General features: G+C 38.6%; 1 protein-coding gene across 2 annotated transcripts in view; it reads right to left on the bottom strand.

Moving 5' to 3' along the window:
* SLAIN2 (SLAIN motif family member 2) overlaps positions 1 to 22,456 on the bottom strand; it is a 73,147-nt gene extending 50,691 nt beyond the window's left edge. Inside the window, exon 1 of one of the 2 annotated variants that reach the window (XM_058722655.1) lies at positions 21,740 to 22,456. In XM_058722655.1, the coding sequence (XP_058578638.1) occupies positions 21,740 to 22,128 (389 nt within the window). In that variant the 5' untranslated portion in view covers positions 22,129 to 22,456. The remainder of the gene's footprint in view (positions 1 to 21,739) is intronic. The other variant, XM_058722656.1, reaches the window with a different exon arrangement.
* Between the last annotated feature and the right edge of the window lie 300 nt (positions 22,457 to 22,756).

Below are 22,756 nucleotides of genomic sequence, written 5' to 3' on the forward strand. Positions count from 1 at the left end.
CAAACAGAAAAGAATGAAGAAAAGCTTTAAAGTAGTGAATCTAAAGTTTTAGACAGTGATACTCTACGTTTCCATTTTCATTTCACAAACCTCTTGATTATCATTCCAGTATGGCAAGAGTTTTTTTAAGAAAATGAAAAGAATTTTGATATTCCCTGGAATTCTACAAAAGTGAGGTTGGAAATTACCTCTTTAAAAAGACAATCTTCTACTGTTGAGGCATAGCCACATACTGCTGGGAACAATAGTTACAGTGGGACCAACCTAGAGTGCAGCAATCAAAAATTGAATTGTTTGGTTTTTGGGGTTTTTTTGTTTTGTTTTTGATAAAAGACATCAGGAAGGCTGGCAGTCTCAAACTATACCACCAGACTGTGCAAATTTTGACAATAGCTGTAAAGCAAGACAATCCTTATGCATACTGACTAAACATAGATTTTCAGCCACCATCACATACACAGATAACAATTACTACTCATAGTATTTTTTAGTCCACAGAGAACATACATGGTTATAGGTTTATACATATTTACATACAGATACGTAGGTTACATGTATATGTAAAAAACATGTACATTTTTTTTTAACTTTTATTTATGTATTTTGAAAGAAAGAGAGAGAATGCCAGAGAGGGACAGAGAGAGGGGGGGGAAAGAGGATCTGAAGTGGGCTCCGTGCTGACAGCAGAGAGCCTGATGTGGGGGCTCGAACTCACCAACCATGAGATCGTGACCTGAGCTGAAACCAAGAGTCAGATGCTTAACTGACTGAGCCACCCAGGCACCCCAACATGTATTCTTTTGGAGTACCTTGCTTGTTAATAGCTAACTTTATTGGTGAAATGCCTTAAACAGGAATTTTATCTGTAGAAGCCATACAACTTACGACTAACAAGTCGTAACTTTTAGCCAATGACATACCCTTCAAATCCCAGATAATAATGCATACTCTAATGACTTTTAGCAGTTTGTCCATTAAGGTTTGGTTTTAAAAATTAATAGGGTGGCTCAATCATCTAAGCGTCCAACTCTTTTTTTTAAATTTTTTTTTTTCAACATTTTTTAATTTATTTTTGGGACAGAGAGAGACAAAGCATGAACGGGGCAGGGGCAGAGAGAGAGGGAGACACAGAATCGGAAACAGGCTCCAGGCTCCGAGCCATCAGCCCAGAGCCTGACGCGGGGCTCGAACTCACGGACCGCGAGATCGTGACCTGGCTGAAGTCGGACGCTTAACCGACTGCGCCACCCAGGCGCCCCTAAGCGTCCAACTCTTGATTTCAGCTCAGGTCATGATCTCAGAGTTTACGAATTCGAGCCCTCCATCGGGCTGTCTGCTGTCATCACAGAGCCTGCTTCAGATCTCTCCCCCCTCTCTGTGCTCCCACTCATGCTCGCTCTCACTCTCTCAAAATAAATAAATGTTAAAAAATTTTAAATTAATATATTTTTCTTAAAGTTTCTGCACAAATATCTGAGAAAAGGTATGAGAGCATAAAGTTAGAATCCACAAAAAACTGGAAACACAGGTTTATTAATACAATAAAGACTAAACAACTGTTCTATCAGAATTTTCTATTTGCAGTGCTCTTAAAGGTTCTAAACTTAGTTTCTTAAATTATGAAATTAAAATATTTTACCACTTTGTGAAAATACGAAGAATAGGAGGAATCTAAATACATGTATTTAGATACATATATGTTTAAATATTTGTATTTAAATATATGTGTTTATCGTCAACACTGGGTTAGCCTAAAATTACAGGTAACTGAAGTGCTACAGAAAACTTGGCAATATTCTTATGTTACATGCCAGAGTAGAGGTAAGAGAGAAGGGTACACTGTACTCTGTTCATAGAACTAAAGTTAATATTAGGACCAGCTCAGACATTCTCTTTTCTTTTTCTTTGGAGTTATATAAAAAGAAAGGTAAGAGTGGGTATGTGAGAATTCCTGACATATACTGTATATCGAAATGGTTAGAATGCATAAAATACTTTTGAGAGGCAAGAGGGACAGTGTTTTTAGAACTGGCATTGTCCTAGAAAGAAAACCCAATCTAGTCCTCCATTATTAACATTTGTAGTTGTGTGTTTATACAATTTATATATAATTATATAACTGTCTTTCATATGAGACTCCAAGCACCTCAAGGGCAGGAATAATATTTCCCATCAACTCTTATGCTCTACCTTCAACCTCAAAGAAACCTGTCTGGCACACAGTAAAAAAGGAATTTGATATTGCAGAATGAAACGAAGGAAATGATTATAAAGAATCCATAATAAGTGCATAAAAAGAATGCACTTTTTCTTGAAAAATTATACATAGAATCTATAGTTATTCTTGACTGTACCACTCAGTAACTCCAGTTGTTGGAGGGGCAGAACTAAATTCTTTCTATTTCAATTTATGTCCATTCCACCTCATTTGTTCCTTTCAAAATACCCACAACAATTAATCAGGATCTCTCCCAAGTGGCAGTAATCAAATTATCCCAGGGTCTTTAAGAGGATAAATTTAACTTATTCTCCGGTCCCTTAACTTTCTTCTTTTCCCATCAGTTTTTCCCGTATCACTTACTAAAGTTTAACTACCAAAGCTAGAAGTCATGACACAAGGGTCTGAAAATACATGTTACAAGTGTAAAAACTGAGCTCTTCTATTTCTTCACACATTTTCTACATCACAGGATTTTTATTATTCTATCAACTGCCGTCTCAGAGGATACAACTATAAATTTGTTCCTACTATTTTATTCTATATTTACTGGATACTTTTTTAATTTGAAGAAGTCTTATGTTTCATCATAACCAACTATCATTCTTCGGACATATATCATTTTCAATTTCAAACAATTCTAGTCCTAATTTTTTTCATGGGTGTCATAGAGCTCCGGAGGTTAACTATAACATCCCCCAAAATCAAATACCTCCAAACAAACATAAAACGGCAACAGTCAACGAATGAAAAATTTTATGCTAACCTTGACTATTTTCTCTCTCCCCGTATTCAATGTGTTCAATCAACATTTCCTATCCATTCATTAATGCCCCTAAAATCCATCCCTTCCTTTTCGTTTCGACTAACTTCACCCAAGCCTAAACCCTCATCTCACCCAACATGAACAATTATAATAGTCTCAAGTGGTTTCCCCATACCTACTAGACTTCCCAAGCTATCCTCTACCCACTACCATTTAGCTAAAATACAGATCAGTATAACATTGTTTCGCAGCTCAAAAAACGTCCCCATTGGCTAGAGTCCCCAGCTTAATTTTCAAGATCCTTTTATCTGATCCAAAACTACATCCTCTGATCTTCTCTCCCATATACTCCAGTAAAAAAATAAATAAATAAGAGTAAAACAAAATGAAACAAAACAAAACACTCCTGTCCAGCCAAACTGGCCAAATAAATGTTCACTTCATTATCTTGGACAGTTAAACCACAGATGTCTTTGTTCATAGTTCTTTTTACTATGGGGGCTGGGGAGGGTGCAGAATTTTTTTCATTTTCCTTATCTAATCTCAGCCTTACTTAAAGACCAATTCAAGACTTGCCTCTTTTACAAGGCTTTCCAACAACTACAGTTCTTATCCCTACTTCTTATCATCTTAACTCAGTACTCTACTCATAGTAAGGATACAATGTATATTTGGTGATTAACTGGAAGGATGATCGTTTATCCACTTTGTACAGGGAAGTAAGTCCTCAAGCCTGTTGTTCTGGCATCCCAGCACTCCCTTGACTCTCAAAGTGTCCAGGTTTGTACAATTTAGTTTTGTTAAATTTCAAACATTACTATTTTATGATTTAGAAATGTAAACGGAACACAGTTATCAGAATGAAATACTTACTCCTGCAATACTGCACTAAATATTCCTGGTTAAGTTGACACTATCACAAGTATGCTGTAAGGCAATACTTGGGGTGATTTTGCCCCCAGGAGACATGTGGCAATGTCTGGAGGCATTTTTGTCTGCTAAACCCTACAACGCACAGGATAGCCTCCACAACAAACAATTATCTGGCCCAAAATGTCAATATCCTCATAGAAGAAAGCTAGTTAGACCAAAATACTATTTTTAAACAATGTAGATATCTTATAAAAGGAACAAATCTGATCTTTAATCATTTGGTTTGATATGGTGATTTTTATGAAGTTATAAATAGTTGGGATGAAATGGAAAGAATATCACTCGACTCAATACTTTGGTTTGAAGTATTAAGTTTTTATTTTTACCATGTGCTTCTGGGCACAAGAGGTTGAGAAAACTCAGAGGCTTAGTTTTCTAGCCCTTAAGCATAGCTGTGCCTTCTGTTCCCACCTATATACTATCCCTGTACTAATCTTTCTGAAACACCATTTTGCTAAGAATATTCCAACACTCAAAAAAATCTCCTCCTACATTTCACGGGACGCCCACAATATGGTCTCTAACCCAATGATTCAACTTTATTTCTCACTTGTTCCCCAACAAACTTCACTGAAGTATCTTCACAGGCTTTCTCTTTATCCTACTCAAATATAGCATTCATCCTTTTCCCTGCACTTTTTGATTCTGACAGAATAGCAAGAAATACCCTTCCACCTGTACCTAAATCCTATGTCCCAGCTGTCACATTCAAGTTCATAATAAGCCTTTCTTCTATGAACTCTCATTGTTGGTTTCAGAGAGAACCAAATTCCAAGTTCATTCTGTCTCCAAGCTAAACTGTAAGTACCTTGAAGGCTTAGTATTAACTTCCACCTTGTCATTTAATCAAATATTAATGTAGCGGCCATCAGTGGCCAGGCATGGTGTTAGACAGGAATTCAAAGATGAATTAGGACAAGGCTAGATTATACATAGTGCTGTTTGCTAGCCTCTCTCATTCATTTGCTCTAAACCATTGAGGCCTATAATGTCTGCTTGTCAAGTTCCAAACCTCTAGACTCAGGTTTCTAGGATTCATCAATTTTTTTTGTTTGTTTGTTTTTTAATCCTCTCCAGAGCAGCCCTAGCTAAGAATAACCAGTGGCAAACAAGAATTTTACTATGACAAGTCAACACAAGACCCATTATCTCCCTCTCAGAGAGGAAATTAGCAGGCCTACTCAAAAGATATTCACATCCTAAAGTTACTAAATTCTTTCTAATATTAATAAAGACAAACATTCTAACTGCATTATATTTACAAAATACAGTAATAATTAGGCACTAAATACATACTTAAAACTTCCTCACTAACTCAATAACATCTGTTAAATTCCATTCCTCAATGTTATCAGACTTACAGTCCACTTACAAACTTAGCCTGGCCCACCCCAGCTCCTTACTCATACCTTTCAATTCAAACAAAACAACCCTGGGGCGCCTGGGTGGCTCAGTCGGTAGAGCATCCGACTTCGGCTCAGGTCATGATCTCACGGTCCGTGAGTTCAAGCCCCGCGTCAGGCTCTGAGCTGTCAGCACAGCTGTTTCAGATTCTGTGTCTCCCTCTCTCTGACCCTCCCCTGTTCATGCTCTGTCTCTCCCTGTCTCAAAAATAAAAAAAACAAACAAAAAAAACCAACCCTTTACAGCCACAGAAAATGGGTGCTTTTTCACTCTCTCACAGAAACAGCAAAAGCTCTAGAATGGAGGGCTGTGTGTGGGAGGGGTTTCCTTCTAGTAAACTACAGAAGTAGGATATGGTTTGATTCATCCTCATGAATTCTAAACCTCTAATTTTTAACTAAGCACTATCTCCCTCTTTACCTTATCTTTCCAAATATGTTCACAAATTTCAAATCTGATATTATGGTATTATCTTGTTCTTAATATTTTTCACATTTCAAGGTACAGTCACTTTTTCTTTTCCTACCTATAGTCCTTTAACACTTTTAAGAAATTTCACCTTTATTCCAGCATTTGAGCCTTTTCAAAGTCAAAGCAAACTGTATGTTTTGCATTTTTTTGAGCCACACCTAGTTTAAAGGCCTAGTTTTTAAAAACCTTTCTCTTAAATAAGCTAGTTTGTTCCTAAAGGTGTCCATTTCCTCCATAATTTAGATTTCTAAATGAAAGACCCCAGAGGATGTGATTTTGAGTAAATGGAACAGGCAAAATAAGAACTTATATTGCCTAAAGTCTTAAAACTTACATACTTTTTACATGTTCATTTTTGCTACTAAACTAGCACAACAGTCAATATGCAGTGTGCTTTGGCTCGTATGACTCCTTACCATAAGGAACAGTATATTATTATCGTAACTCAATCTATTTACATTAAGTCACTTATTAAAAAAAAAAAAAGTCAAAATTAGTTTACAGATACAGTTCTAGAAATGTCCCTAGCAAAAGAGCAAGGAGGCAAGAGCCTTGGTAAGTGGAGGGAGAAGGGAAGAAGCCCTTTTGAGCCAGAAGGGCATCAGTACCAGTTTCCCTGGAAGTTTGGCATATGATTTCTTTAACCAGAAGGCTCGCAAGATGTGAGCTACACACAGCTTTGGGGTTATCTGACATTCCTGGACAATAAAAAAGAATCAGAGTTTCCCCATCTCAACAAAAACAGATTACATACTTTATTTAAAGGTAAATCTGGTAGACATTAATATTTACACTCAGGTAATTTCATTTTTAAAATGCAAAGTTAAAAACAAGAGTAGTTGATAAAATCATACACATCAGCTGACTTGGGCTCCAGTTCTATCAAAAACACATGTCTACACTTACTGGAACTGGGGTGCCTGGAAGGCTCAGTTGGTAAGTGTCTGACTCTTGATTTCAGCTCAGCTCTTGATCTTATGGTTTATGAGATCAAGCCCTGCATTCCCCACACCAGGCTCTGTGATGATGGTATAGAGCCTGCTTTGGGTTCTCGCTTTCCCTCCCTCTCTTTGTCCCTCCCCACAACTCTCAAAATAAATCAACATTAAAAAACAAAAATAAACTTATTGGAACCAAGATTTCTTCATCATTGATATATAATCTTACTACCATTAAGTAATAAGAAAAGCATCAATGGCTTTTCAATGTATCATATTATATTATGATCCCTACCTATGTGACCACAAAGTAATGAAACTGACTTAAATCTTATAAATAGGATTTTTTAAATTATAAAAGCATTTTGTGTTCGTAACAGGAAATTTAGAAATGACAAGTACAAACAAGTTTAAAACAAGGTGCATCTGTTATCCTAACAAAGAGACACCACTATTTTGATTAATTTTAAAAATGATTTTTAACAACTGACACTGTATCTAGACAGCACTTCCTTCTTTAGTTTATCATGGAAGAGTACGGATTCAATACTGCCAGTATTCAGAATGTGTGTGAAACTGGCATAGGGGTCATGAGAGTCAGCCAAGAAATTTGGTCTTACTATTTTATAGCTGCACCGCACTTCAATCTAACATCACTGACAATCAGATTGATTCAATTTAATTTAATGTAACTGAACTCTTACTACACACAAGGTACTGAGAGCCTGTTCAGGCCCATGAAGATGAATATGATACAGTCCTTCTCCTTAAACTGCTCACAACCTAGACTAGAGAGACCAAAGTACAAGGCTGTGGTGTTACATATGCTCTAAAAAGGATATATAAACAGGTAACACTGAAGAGGCTGTACACCAAGCAGGATATTCAGAATTTCACAAAGGAAAGAAAAAGGTGCTCTGCTGTAGAATGAACATCAGAGCATGCCACCAAGCATGAATGTCCATAGAGTTTGCTGGCAACAGTAAGTAAATATGGGGAAAAGGTGAACTGGAATTGGATTGCTGAGGACTTCAAATACCTTGCGAACCCATTTTTATTCACTAGCATAATAATGACTTTCGACCGTTTTAAAAACTCATACCTACCCTCAAGAGGAAAAGAATCTTCCATTACTGAGGATATTCAGAGAAATGTACCACAGATTTAGGGGGGGAAAAATCTATGATGCTTCCATTGCTAAAGATCTCTCCCACATTTAAACTTAGCACTTTGTCTTGAAGGTATCTTATGCTCCCAAAGAGATTGCAATATTTTAATCACAGAAACAGAGTTAAAAGAACACTTAGAAGTAACATAATTCAACCAATTTTTACCTCTTTGTAACATCCTTTGTCACAGGACCATTCAGCAGTCTTCACCGTTGAAGGTTATTTATGGTTTTTTTTTGTTGTTGTTTTTTAAAGATTTTTATTAAATGTAATCTTTATCCTCAGTGTGGGGCTCAGATTCACAACCCTGGGATCAAGAGTCTCATGCTCCACCGACTGAGCCGGCCAGGTGCCCCTGAAGGGCGCTACACTTTTTAAAGACAGCCTGTACCATCTAAAAACAGCTCTATTTGAAAATTCTACCTTATATTAAACAAAAATTTGCCTGCCTCTTACACCTATTGTTCTAGTAATGATCTCCAGAGTTATACAGAATAAATCTAATAATACTCATTACAGTCCTTCAAAAACATTCTAAAAATGTTTAAAAATCATTCTCTTCCCAAAGCTAAATACCTGTAGGTTAAATAAGCCAAGATAAAATGTTTCTCACTAGACATGATTTTCAGGCTTAGAGCATGAATCGCAATTCATTATATTAGCTATGTGACTTTAACTGTTTTATGTGCAAAATGTTACATGACACATCCTACAACATAGATGGAACTTTGAATTAAATAAGCCAGACAGAAAAGGGCAAATACCATAGGATTTCACTTATATGAGGTACCTAGGGTAGTCAAATTCATGGACACGGAAAGTTGAATGGTAGTTGCCAAGGGCTGGGGGCACAGAGAATAGGGAAATGGGGAGTTACTGTTTATACAGAATGTCAATGTGGAAAGATAAAAACTTCCGGAGATGGATGGTGGTGATGATTGCATAACAATGTATATGCCACTGAATTGTACACTTAAAAATGGTTAAAATGGTAAATTTTTTATTTTGTACATTTTACCACAATAAAAAATGGAGATAACTCAAAATTGTACAAATTAAATGATTTGCCATGCATAAAATGCCTTATACAATACTTTGTATGCAGAACATAATTCAACAATAGTGACTGCGACATATTTTACCAATTATTTGGCTCTTCTTGGCCAAACTCCATTTTTTAAGAAAGTAAGAACCTGCATTATCTTGTCTCTCAGTGTTCCCAACACTGTGCTGTTCATATATGGGACTCTAAGTATTTGTTCTATTAATAAAAAAAAAAAAAACTAGGGAAGTCTGGGTGGGTCAGTCAAGTAAGTGTCCAACTATTGATTTTGGCTCAGGTCATGACCTCATGCTTAGTCCGATTGAGACCCGAATCGGGCTCTGTGCAGGCAGCTCAGAGCTTGTGTGGGATGCTCTCTTGGCTCCCTCCCCAACTCATGCTTTTTCTCTCAAAATAAATGAATAAACTTTTGGAAGAAAAAAAAAAGATCAGTCACATTAGTATCACTGGAAAATCACTATGCATAACTTCTTAATTCATTTAAAACACACACAAGCTGCATTACTTTAACCTCTTCATGGTATTTAGATGTCTAGAAAACTAACTTCAGGATGTTAATCAGCAAATAACTGCCAAACTATTTAAATAAGTAATAATTATACAAATTAAGCCACCTTATTAACCTAGACTTATCATATGAAATTACAAATTGTACCAATGGTCTCCCCCATGAAAAGCATACATAAAATAAAGAGGTCATGTAATAAGGTTCATTCTTAGATGTGAAGGACTATGAGGAAAAAAAATATAGGAAGTAAAAACCACCTACTGTCTAGAAGTTAGGGAAGTTCATCAATACAATTTATTGATGAGAGGTCAGTCTGAGTTTAAAATGTCTTCAAAAACTTGAGGGAAAATTGATTTAAAGTAAAATGGATTTAATAGGATATGAAGAACTTATTCAATTTCCAATCGCAAACATTTTTAAGAAGAAATAACTATTTGCCTCCACCAGTTTGAATATTAAACAGCTTAAAAACAAGAGGCAAGACCACCTGATTTCAAAGTCCATTTTAATTTCATTTTCTATGATTATATGTTCTACAAAGTTCCTACGGGCCCTGCAAAGAGCCTGGCAACTTTATCAATTTTCCCTAACATCTCTATTCTCAATCTGTTCTCTCCACTACAGATGCAGGGGGTTTATGTCAATAATAAAAGAATTCTCAAAGTAAAGAAAAAAGGGAGAAAATAATATAATGACAAACTTCTAGATACCAAGAACTAGGTAATGCAGTCACTATGAATATATATGCAATATTAAACGATCATCTACAGAAGTGCAGCAGAGTAGGTAAATAAAAAGTCTAAAACTTATTTTAGAAAGTATTTCACACCTACACTCCTCTTTCGCCTACATATAAATTCCTTTTCAATTAGCAAAATTCACAGTAGGGATGGAGAAAATAATCTTAAGAAACTTGAAGAGCTGGAAAAGTAGTTCCTAACTCTCCTCCTCAACAATATTAAAAAAAATTTTTTTTAACGTTTTTTAAGAGAGTGAGAGAGTGCACGTAAGGGTACGTGTGAGTGGGGGAAGGGCAGAGATAGAGGGAAACAGAGAATCTGAAACAGGCTTGGCACTATCAGCCCAAAGCCTGACGTGGGGCTTGAACTCATGAACCATGAGATCATGACCTGAGCCAAAGCTGGATGCTCAACCAACTGAGCCACCCAGGTGCTCCAACAATAAACATTTAAAATAATAAAGATTTTTATATATTACATGTACTTGTTCATTCTTTTATTTGAGGCCCTTTAAAAATTCTAATAAAGACCGTTAGTAAAGGCTCCTTTCTTTGAGACCCATGGCTGTTTCTTTCCTCAATAAAGGTATACCACTCTAGGTAAATTTAATGAAGAAAATGTGGATTTATGGCAAATTAGAGTGAAATTATTTTGTTTTATAAAAATGTGGGAGCCTAAGAGGTACAGGTACATGGAATTAAAGCACAAGAATGCTAAAACTATAATTAAATAAAAATGTTAAATAGGAGCACCTGGATGGCTCAGTCAGTTGAGAGTCTGACTCTTGATTTTGGCTCAGATAATGATCCCAGGGTTGTGGGATCAAGGCCCACATCAGGGCCTCCATGCTTAGCATGGAGCCTGCTTAAGATTCTGTCTCTCTCTCTCCCTCTGCCCCCCTCCCCCACTTGCACACTCTCTAATAAAAATAAATAAAAATGTTAACTAACTGTCCATGTAAAAATAGGAATGATATTATGGGAATTGATTATAGGCCAAAAGGTCACGGGAAGATATGAATGTTACTTGAAACAAATTTCAATTCTACTACAAAGAAAAAAAGATTTGGGACCACTTCAGGTATTTACACATCTGCTGAAAACTTCAACCTGAACACAGCAGAAAACCTAAGAAATTCTTGATTTGCCTCAACAATTTAATTTCTCAAAAAGCTGGGAAAGAAATAAGAACTGTTATCTGTCCTGACCATCACCAATAAATTAACTGGATATGAAAATGACCAAAATGCTTGAAAAAAGAGAACATCTCATTTTAGAATTTATAATAGAATAAAAAGAAAATTCTAAACATAGATATACAAACTAATTTTTAGAAAATTTGATCTAAAAACATTCAGTGCACATCTGATGATGCCAAAGAATTATTTCTAATGAGAGCGAAAGTAGTATTGTGCTTATGCTTAAACAAGGCCTTATCTTCTATTGCAATATTTAGTAATTGAATAATATGGTGTCTGGATGGAATCTGCTTCAAAATAGTCCAGGATGCTGAGGTTTGAGTGGCATAGATGAAACAAGAATGCCATGAGTTGGTAAGTGTTAAAGATGGATAAGCTGAGGTTCATTTTACTCTTCACTCTATTTTTCTACATGTTTGAAATTTTCCAAAATAAAAAGTTGTTTTTTTAAAGTTCAATGCAAAGACAGGCAAATCTGAAACTAAAATAATAAAACAAGCAATGAGGAGGAAGAGGACAATGATGAAAACTAACATTTATTTCTTTAAGTTGTCCCAGGAACTGTTCTTCACATTTTGCATACATTACATTAAATTCTATATGGTTGCTATAATAATTATCTCTATTTTGGAAAAAATTAAGAGGTTCATGCACAAAGAGTAAGTGACTTGCTCAAGGTCCCACAGCTAAGAAGACGGGGAGCAGGGATTTCAACTCAGGCTATCTAGTTTGAGTCATAACTCTTAGCTACTATGTCATCTGACTCCGAAGAGCTCCAAAGGCCAATTCAGCACTAGAATAATGAGTATAAAAAGAGGTTCTTATATAAAGAAATTAAAAATGTATACAGAGCTCAAGCTATTAAAGACAAATGATCAAAAGACAGAGTGGGGAGGACATGTAATACCCCAAACTAAATAACAGTATAAATCTATTAAAAATAACATAAAAATATAGACAATCACAACTGGGTAAGGATTGAAAATTTTTAAATACAGAGTCAGACTGAGTTCCAATCCTTTCTCTCAGACATATACTTGAGTGACTATAAGCAAATTATTTAAGTTTTAATTTCCCAATCTTTAAAATGGGGGCTAATAATAATAGTCAGACCATATTGGATTATTAGGAAAGATAAAATATAAGGTGCTTAACATAGTATCTGTCACATGTTAATGCAATAAATAACTGTTAGCTATAATTAAAAATAAAAGAGCAAGGGGCACCTGGATGGCTCAGGTGGCTAGGTGTCCAACTCTTGATTTCGGCCCAGGTCATGATCTCATGGTTTGTGGGATTGAGCCCTGCATCCGGCTCTGCACTGATGGAGCCTGCTCATCAGCTCGGGATTCTCTCTCTCTTCTCTCTCTGCCCCTCCCATCCCATTTGCATACACACGCATGTATGCGTGCTCTCTTGCTCTCAAAATAAATAAACATTTTTAAAAAGAGCAACAAAAGTCACATTGAAGGGGGCGCCTGGGTGGCTCAGATGGTTAAGCGTCTGACCCTTGATTTTGGCTCAGGTCATGATCTCATGGTTTGTGAAGTCAAGCTCCACGTGGGTCTCTGTGCTGACAGCATGGAAACCGCCTGGGATTCTCTCTCTCCCCCTCCCCTGCTCACTCTCAAAATAAATAAACAACTTAAAAAATCACATTGAAAAATGTCCACTTTCACCTCCTGTATCCAACATTACACTGGATGTTCTAGTCAGGGCAATTAAGCAAGAATACAAACAGCACTCAGATTGGAAAAGAGGTAGGTAAAGTTATCTCTATTAGCAGATGATGTGATCTTATATATAAAAAATCCTAAGAAATACACACACACACACACACACACACACACACACACACACACACAATTACAGCTAATAAATTACTTCAGCAAGCTGCAGAATACAATGCCATCAATAAAAATAAATAAATCAATGATATTTCTATATGGTAGCAATGAACAATCCAAAAATGAAATGAAGAAAAACAATTCCATCTACAATGGCATCAAGAAGAATAAAATAACTAGGAATAAAATAGGATAAATGCAAGACCTATAACCTGAAAATTACAAAACATAAGTTGAAAGAAATTAAAGACCTAAGTGAGTGGAAAGACATCCAATGCCCATGGATTGAAAGAATAAACACTGTTAAAATCTCAAAACAGATTAATCTACACACTGTTCTACAAATTCATCTATAGACTCAATATAATCCCTGTCAAAATTGCAGCTGTTTTTTGAAATTTATAAGTTGATCCTAAAGTTCATATGGAAATACAGGAGACCCTGAATAGCCAAAACAATCTTGAAAAGGAACAAAATTGTAAGGCTCACACTTTCCAACTTCAAAACTTATTAAAAAGCTACAGTAATCACTACTGTCTGGTACTGGCATAAGGACAAAGACCAATAGAACTGAGAGTTCAGAAATAAATCCATGCCTTTATGGACAACTGATTTCGACAATATAAATGGGGACAGGAAAGTCTTCAAACAGTACAATGACAAAAAAAGAATGAAGTTGGACCCCTACCTCCCACTATTTAAAAACTCAAAATGGGTCAAAGCAAATGTTGGCAAGGAAGCAGAAAAACTGGAATCCTTTTGTTATGCTCATCAGAATGTAAAATGGTGCAGCTACTATGGAAAACAGTATAGTGACTCCTCAAAAAATTAAACACAGAATTACCATTTGATCCAGCAATTCCACTTCTGGGTATATACCCAAAAGAAGTGAAAGCAAGGACTTGAGCAGATATTTGTGCACTCATGTTCATAGCAGGGTTATTCACAATAGCCAAGAGGTGGAGGCGATCCAAATGTCCATCGAGAGATGAATGGGTAAAGAAAATATGGTACATACAATAGAATATTATTCAGTCTTAAAAAAAAGGAAATCACATCACATGCTACAACATGAATGAAACTTGAGGACATGATTCAACTTATGAAGCATCTAAACTCATAGAAACAAAGATGGTGGTTGCCAGGAGCTGGGGGAGGTAAGGAGTTTTTGTTCTGTGGGTGTAGTTTCAGTCATGTAGGATGGAAGAATTCTGTGGATCTGTTGCACAACAATGTGAATGTGGTTGACAATAATGAACTAGATGCCTGGAAGTTGTTTGAAGGCTGACTTTTATGGTTTTGTTTTGGTTTTTGTCCCCCAAAATAGCATATACGTAAACTCCATATTTAAATATGAAAATAATCACACAAGCTCAGGTTTGGGATAGAAAGATTTAAGTATTGTTTTCTTTTGCCCATTGGGGATTATAAGATTAAATAAAGCTTTAGAGACATGTTCCCTCCCCCAAAGGAAGAAAATTCTGAGGCATTCTACAACAAATGAATCTTGAAGACATTGTGGTAAGTGAAATAAAACAGTCACAAAAGCACAAATATTGTATGATTCCACATGTATTAGTTACAAAGAATAGTCAAATTCATTGAGAAAGAAAGAAGGGTTGTCAGGGGCTGGGGAGGTAAGGGGAGTTACTGTTTAATTAGTATTTAATTCCACTTTGGGAAGACAAAAAGTTCTAGAGATGGATGGTGGTGATAGTTGCACAACAATACAAATGTACTTAATGTCACTGAACTATACACTTAAAAATACTTAACATGGTAAATTTGATATTATGTATATTTTACCACAATTTAAAAAATGGATTAAAGACCTAAATGTAAGAAGTAAAATTTTAAGAAAAATCTTGTAATCTTGGATTAGGCACAGTTTTGACATGACATCAAAAGCACAAGCAACAAAAGAATAAATAAGACTTCACGACATTAAAAACTTTATCCTTCAAAGGACTCCATCAATTAAGTAAAAAAAAAAAAAAAAACATAGAATGAAAGAAAATATTTGCAAATCATGTATCTCATGAAGGATTAGTATCCAGTATATTTAAAGAATTCTTACAACGTAATATAAAAACAAGTCACCCAATTAGAAAATGGGTAAATGGTTTGAATAGACATCTCCAAAGATAGCCAAATGGCCAATAAATAGATGAAAAGATGCTCAATGCCATTAGTCATTAGGGAAACGCAAATCAGAACCACAATGAAATACTAGTAGAATGGCAAAAAATATAACAAAAAAGACAGACAGACAGACAATAACAAGTGTTGGAGAGAATGTGGCAAAATTGGAACTCTTATGTACTGATGATGGAAATGTAAAATGGTACAGCCATGGAAAACAGTCTGGCAGTTACTCAAAAAGTTAAACATGGAGTTACCATTTGACCTCGTAATTCTACTCCTAGGTATATACTCAAGAAAAAATGAAAACATGTCCATATAAAAATCTGGTCAAGGGCACCTGGATGGCTCAGTCGGTTAAGCTTCCAACTTTGGCTCAGGTCATGATCTTGCAGTTTGTGGGTTCGAGCCCCATGTCTGGCTCTGTGCTGTCAGCTCAGAGCCTGGACCTGCTTCAGAGTCTGTGTCTCCCTCTCATCCCTCCCCTGCTTGCTCTCTCCCTCCCCCTCTCTTAAACATTAAAAAAAATTGGTCACAGCAACACTTTTCATAAATACCAAAAAGTGGAAACAACTCAAATCTCATCAACTGATGAATGGATAAACAACATGTGGTAATATTATTCAGACATAAAAAGGAATGGAAAAAAAAAGGGAAATGTTCTGATACATGTTACAACATGAATCTTGAAAACATGTTAAATGAAAGAAACCAGAAACAAACTGCTACATATTACATAATTTCATTTATATGAAATGACCAGAATAGAAAATCCCATAGACACAGAAAGTATGTAAGTGGAGCTGGGTTGAGGGGGATATGGGAAGTGACTGATCATGGGTTTGGAGAGGTTTTTTTGTTTTTGTTTTGTTTTTTTAGGCGAGGAAGGTACTAATGAAAATGTTCTGGAATTAGAGAGTGGTGGCAGCTGCACAACTTTGTGAATATACTAAAAAAGTCACCAAATTACACACTTTATAAGGGAAAGTTTTATTGTATGTGAATTATAGTCAACAAATACTTATGGAGAATAAAAAGTATATCGAGAACATTAATATTAAAAAAGAGCCTATAATACAAGAGCAAAATATGCAATGCTACTACATGACAAAGAGTGGGCAGAAAGATTCTTCTTCACCTTCTGTTTTTCTGCCAATACTTGGTTCAAATGCACAATCTGAATAAACATTCTTCAAAGGAAACTGAATTTTCAAATGAGGCAGGGTGGTAGACAGTAAGTCAGAGTGTAAGCCAGAATGTAGCTTGAAAAAGGTTTAGGCCTACCCCTCTAAATAATGTAAAAGAACTGAAATTCTGTCATTGAATTATTACTGATTCAAAATATATCAATCTAAAATAACATGTCAGGGTGTCTGGATGGCTCAGTTAGTTAAGCATCTGACTCTTGATTTCAGCTCTGGTCATGATCTCATGATAGAGTCCCACACTGGGTTCTGCGCTGTCAGCACAGTGCCTGCTTAAGATTCTTTCTCTCTCTCTCTCTCTCTCTGCCCCTCCTGCATACCCATGCACTTGCACTCTTTCAGTCTCTGTCTCAAAAGACGTACAAGTTAAAAAATAAAAAAATGGGGGCGGGGCAGTGCCTGGGTGGCCTCAGTAGGTTAAGCATCTGACTTTGGCTCAGGTCACGATCTTGCGGTTCATGGGTGTGAGCCCTGCGTATTGGGCTCCATGCTGATGGTGCAGAGGCTGCTTGAGATTCATTCTCTCTCTCTCTCTCTCTCTCTCTCTCTCTCTCTCTCTCTCTCCCTCTCTTCTCTCTCTCTGTCCCTCCCCAACTTGTACTCTCTGTCTCAAAATAAATAAATAAACTTTAAAAATAAGTAAAAATAAAAATAAAACATGTCAGGGAAAACAAAAATAACATGTCAGGGTCAAAGTGTGGATAAGAGGAAATATGATAATTTCTAAAGACAAAAATAAGTAGGTCTAGAAATTCCAGACTGGGGTGCTTGGGTGGCTCAGTCGGTTAGGCATCCAACTTTGGCCCAGGTCATGATCTCATGGCTCATGGGCTTGAGGCCCATGTTGGGCTCTGTGCTGACAGCTCAGAGCCTGAACCCTGCTTTGGATTCTGTGTCTCCATCTCTACCTCTGCCCCTCCTCTGCTCGAGCTCTGTCTCTCTCTCAAAAATAAACATTAAAAATTAAAAAAAAAAAAAAAAAGAAGTTCCAGGCCAAACTAATTCCTTGCAAAATTTAAAACTGAATTAAACAAAATGTTTGTAAAGTTAGAAAAGGAAAAAGCCAGAGGATTCACCACGGACAATTCAAACCAAATAAAATGTAATTTCTATTTTCATATGTTTACTTCAGTGCAGGTAAGAACCCTGTAGGCATAGTATAACTTAATTACAGCAAGCAATTTGGCAAAATGTTTCATGATATCCATACAAAATGGCGTATGGGCTTGATAATAACAAGTGACACTAACAGTTATCGAACAACCACAATGTGTGTTGATTAATGGACTGATGTTAATCTGAAGGGATTCTAGCTGAGCTGCACTTTTCAGAGCCCTTTATTCTGTCATTTTAACATTTTTATCAACAACTTGAGGACCACATAGATATGCCTACCAAATATGAAAATGACAAAAAAAAAAGTAATAAATGCCTAAATCAAGATTAACAAATGAAATATAAAAGCCTAATTTAAATATAAAAGCCTAATGTATACACACACAGACACACACACAAATACCAAAAAAAAAAAAAAATCATTACACAAAAACAGGGTTAGGGAGATTTACTTTAACAACTTGTATATAAAAAGATACTGAGTGCAATCGACACTACTGGCTCATATTAACCATAAATAACAGAAAACAAAACTGTTAATGAAATATTTGGTTTCAAAACAATAGCATTTAGCTCAAGCAAGGTGTATCCACCACACTGTCTGGTCAGATATCGTCTAAAATACTGAGTACAGGGGAGCCCAGCTGGCTCAGTCAGTAGAGCATGTGACTTTTGAGCTCAGGGTTGTGAGTTCAAGCCCCACATTGGGTGTAGAGAGTACTTTAAAAAATAAAATCTTCAAATAAAATAAAATGCTGAGTACAACTCTGAGTAACATGTTTAATGACAATGAGCAACTAGAATTCATTAAGAGAAAAATGATCATGGTTGAAGGATCAGAGAATGATGTTACCTTAGGAATAATAAAATAAATTGGGATTGCTCCACAGAAGAGAGGAGAATGCTCAGTGTGTGGTGGGTAGAAGAGGTCAGCCAGATCATGATAGCGGTCTTCAAATATTTTAAGGGGCCATTCATGTGGAAAAGGTATTATACTTAGAAAATGCAAAATACAATGGGAACAGCATAGGCTTTGATGTCATAAAGTCCTGGATTCAAATCCCAACTCCAACATTAAAACTGTGTGTTATTTGATGCTTAGAAAGACCACATTTCCTTACCTAGAAAATGATACTTACCTCACAAATGGATGAAAATTAAATGTAAAAATGTTTTTAAGCTACCTGGCATAGCCTGATACACTGTGATGTACAATGATGTTAGTTCCCTTCTCTAGACTTTTCCAATCTGTTCTAGAACAGTGCTTTCCAAACTGAGAAACAACCCATTAATTCATTAATTAATGGGTCACAAAATCAGCTTAATGGGTTGTAACTAGCATTTTTCCCCTAAAGAAACAGAATAGAATAGAAAATATTAGAGTTTGCCACAAAACTACAGTTCTGTGAAACTTTTGTTTCAATTATTCATATATACATGTACTAGTCTATGATATAAAATGTTTTTCTTTATCATGAAGGTGGGTCCAAAAAAAAAAAAATGTCTCTGAAAGTCACTGCTCTGAAGCACTGTTTTCTAATTGTGTTCCTTGGGAGCTCAAAAAACATTTACCACTTAGAAATGTACTATATTCAATATACATCAGTGTATCAAACAAGTCCAATATTAAAGAAGCCTCTTTTTGTTAAACTTTCTTCCCCCACATATATTTAACCTTAGACCCACCGTTATTTTTTCACACAGTATCTATTAACACTTTCATAACTAGCATTTTATGAAGGAGGGAAAACATTCCTCTAGATGGAAAAGAAGGTACAATGGGTATAAGCTACAGAAAGTAGATTTCCAGTTTGCTAAGAAAAGACTCTCGATTCTTTGAATCTTCCTCCCCCTGCCACTAACACCTGCCCCCTTACCACTTATACTCCAAAAACATACTCTAAAGCACTTTAAGTACAACTTATAAAACTTTCAGTTCACACAAATCTTTTCAGAAAAAGGATAGGATCAAGGTACGTTGCCAGGATTAAAGCAGTAAGGAACTATCTGGTCAAAAGAAAAGTCTGCCATAGTATTTAAGATGTCTTGCTTTACCTGAACAAAGTCTGTGCTCAGAAAGCAAAGTAGCAGAGTACATATTCAGCTTCTCCAAGAGGAGTCAATGTTCTAATAATACATAATCTAAAATGGGCTCATGAGTGCAGCTAACCCTCATTATTAAGAGCATCATTATCATCATCACTTGGAAGAGGCAAGTGAGGATAGATGATTCTGGATTCTTTTAAAGTGTACACACACCCAGAATTCCTTTGGGAGGGCATGATCTCACGCTAATATGAAAAACTGTCACTACCATAATCAGTTCTAATAATATTTGGTATTACTTGGAAATAAGATAATGGCTTGATATCGTATATTCAAGAGTTTCTCTGTAATTCAAACCTTCCTAATTGGGAGTTACAAATATCTGACTCTGCTCTAGCAGTTGTCAGAGCATAAAAGGCCCTTCCCACTCTTTCCCCACCCCAGGCTCCAAAGTTTTCCTCAACTACTTTGAACCATTATTTTTTCCCAATTTCTGAGCATTCTCAGTATTTCTGCTCCTCTCGTCTTGTTTTGGTTTTTTTTTTTTTTTTTTTTTTTGCAACTCACTGTTTATCTCCTAGTTTATTCAGCTGCATAGAACTTGGCTCCCACCAAGACTGTAACTGCCTTAATGAACAGGGATCAACATATTAAGAATCTTCAGACTTTCCCACAAATCCTTAAGAGCTCACTGAATACTTTGTGACTTAAATAACTAGGCTCAAGAGTAATAGTTTTGGAGAGTTTACTGTATGCCAGACCCAGTGCTAAAAGTATACCCGGATTAGCTCATGTAATCTTCACCACTCCGCAGAAATAAGCACTATTCTTTTCTCCATCAAACAGAGGAAGAAAGTGAGGCTCAGAGTTAACTTGCCCAAGGTCATACAGCTAGTGTGGCAGAGCCAGGGCCTGAATCCAAGCAAAGCTCTTAACTAAGTAACTGTAAAGTTGCACCCCTGCAATATCAGAGTCCATGAAGAATTTCCACTTCACTGAGTTACAAGTTTCAATTTCAACCGAGTCGAGACATTGTAGCTACACATCAAAACTTTAAATTAAGAAAAGAATTTCTTACAGACGTCTTTATGGGGTTGCAATGAAAAATGAGGGAGAACGCCTCCGATGTCCTTTCTGTTTATGTGATATTATAGTGTGGGTCACAATCCTCCCAAGAAGTGGCTTGTGAGAATACAGCTTTGGTTTAGATTTTTAAATAGGGCTCCTTTTCTCGGCTCCGAAGATGACATGGAAAATTAAGGAGGGATGTGGTAACTGTCACCTCCCAGCTCCGAAAACTGCCAGCCCCAATTCTTGTTTAAAAAATAGGGGCCGGGCTCTTGTTCCACCCCTTGACTTTCCACACAAAGCAGTACCATCCTCTGCCCTCTTCACACAAAGCAAGCTTTACCCCACTACCCAAAGGGGAGCGCTGATTCACATGGTCTCCCCGTCGCCGCCAGAAACGTACCCATCTCCCAGCGGTCCCAAACACTGACCACCGCGCTTAGACCGCTTCGGTCTGCCCTCCCCACCCCCACCCCGCGTCCGGCGATACCTCATCGAACAGACCCCTCCCCGACATCCAAAATGCTCAGGCCACCTTCCGAAAGCCAGTATTTCACACAAAGCGAGATCCCTGCCTTACAAAGCGGTTTCCCACCCCCCGACTCCTCCCACGGCGAGCAGCCCTTCCCGGGCCGTGCCAAACCACAGACCCCGCAACGGGGTCCAGAACCCAGAGAGTGCACAAGCCAGGGGGACAACCAGCTACAAATCCTGTTCCTCCAGCACGCCTCGAATCCCCCCCACTCCAGTCGACCTCTCCGCAGCCAAAGCAAGCAAAGCACGAGTCCCCGTCCGAGAGCGGATCCCGCTACACAAAGCGAGGTGTCTCACCAGGGCTACCCGCGGAAGACGCTCTCCGCCCCCGGGCCCGTCCCCGCCCAGCCCCGGCCAGGCGGCCCGCGCTCACCAGCTCTCCTCCTCCTCCTCCCAGCCTGACAGGCGCTCCAGCTCCTCGGGCCGCAGCGGCTCCACCTCGTCCAGCAAGCCGCCCTCGCCCGCGGCCAGCAAGGAGGTGGCGTCCCGCAGCTCCTCGCTACTCGTCCGCCTCGGGCCCGACCCGACCCCGCTGCCCGACTTGGCGTTGAGGCCCAAGGGGAAGCCCCGAGGGGACGCCGTGCCGGAGGAGGGAGTGGACGCGCCGGCCCGAACCGGGCTGCCGGGCCCGAGGGAGCCGACGCCCTGCACGGCCCCCGAGCGGCTCCTCAGCTGTTCGTTCTGCTTCTCCAGCTTCTTCACCAGCTCCTGCAGCTTCCGCACCTCCTGGTCCGCATTCACGTTGGAGTTAACGTCCTCCATCCCGGCCCCGCCGCCTGTGCCGCCTGCCACCCGCTCAGACTCAGCGCCGGGGAGAGGGCCGGGGGGAAAGAGGCGTCGCCGCCGCCGCCGCCGCTCACTCTAGCCGAGGCGCCGGCATACAGCAGGGCCAGGCCCCACCGCCAGGGTCCCCCCAGCTCCGGTTCCGAAGCGCCGCTGGCCCCAGCCGAGCCGCCTCATCTGCGCCGGCTCCAGGATTGGGGGAGGCGGCGCCAATATCCGGCCTCGGCCGCCATCTTCCCTCCGTCCCTCCGCCCCCCGCAGGCCGGCCCCGTCGGTGACCTCAGAGCGTCGGGGGTGGACGCGGCCGCCGGCGAGCGCTGAGAGGACCGCGCGCCGAGCTCGCGGAGGGGCGGGGCCGTGGACGAAGCCGGTGGGCGGGGCCTCGGCCGGAAGGGGCGTGGCGGGCGCCGGTGGAGGTGGGAAGCCGCGGGGCTGGCTGGGGCAAGCGATTCCGGCGGCAGGCGGGGCCCGGCAGGAGAGATAAGCTGGCCGAGGCCGGAGAGGAGTAATAAGGACTTGACTGCGGGAGGAGCTAAGGTCGCAAACTCACACTCGCACTCAGCTGTGCCTGTTGGTCTTGGATGGGGAGTGTGGTGTGCTCTCCACC

This window comes from Neofelis nebulosa, chromosome 3, assembly GCF_028018385.1.
Source record: "Neofelis nebulosa isolate mNeoNeb1 chromosome 3, mNeoNeb1.pri, whole genome shotgun sequence".
In the NCBI taxonomy this organism is placed as follows: domain Eukaryota; kingdom Metazoa; phylum Chordata; class Mammalia; order Carnivora; family Felidae; genus Neofelis; species Neofelis nebulosa.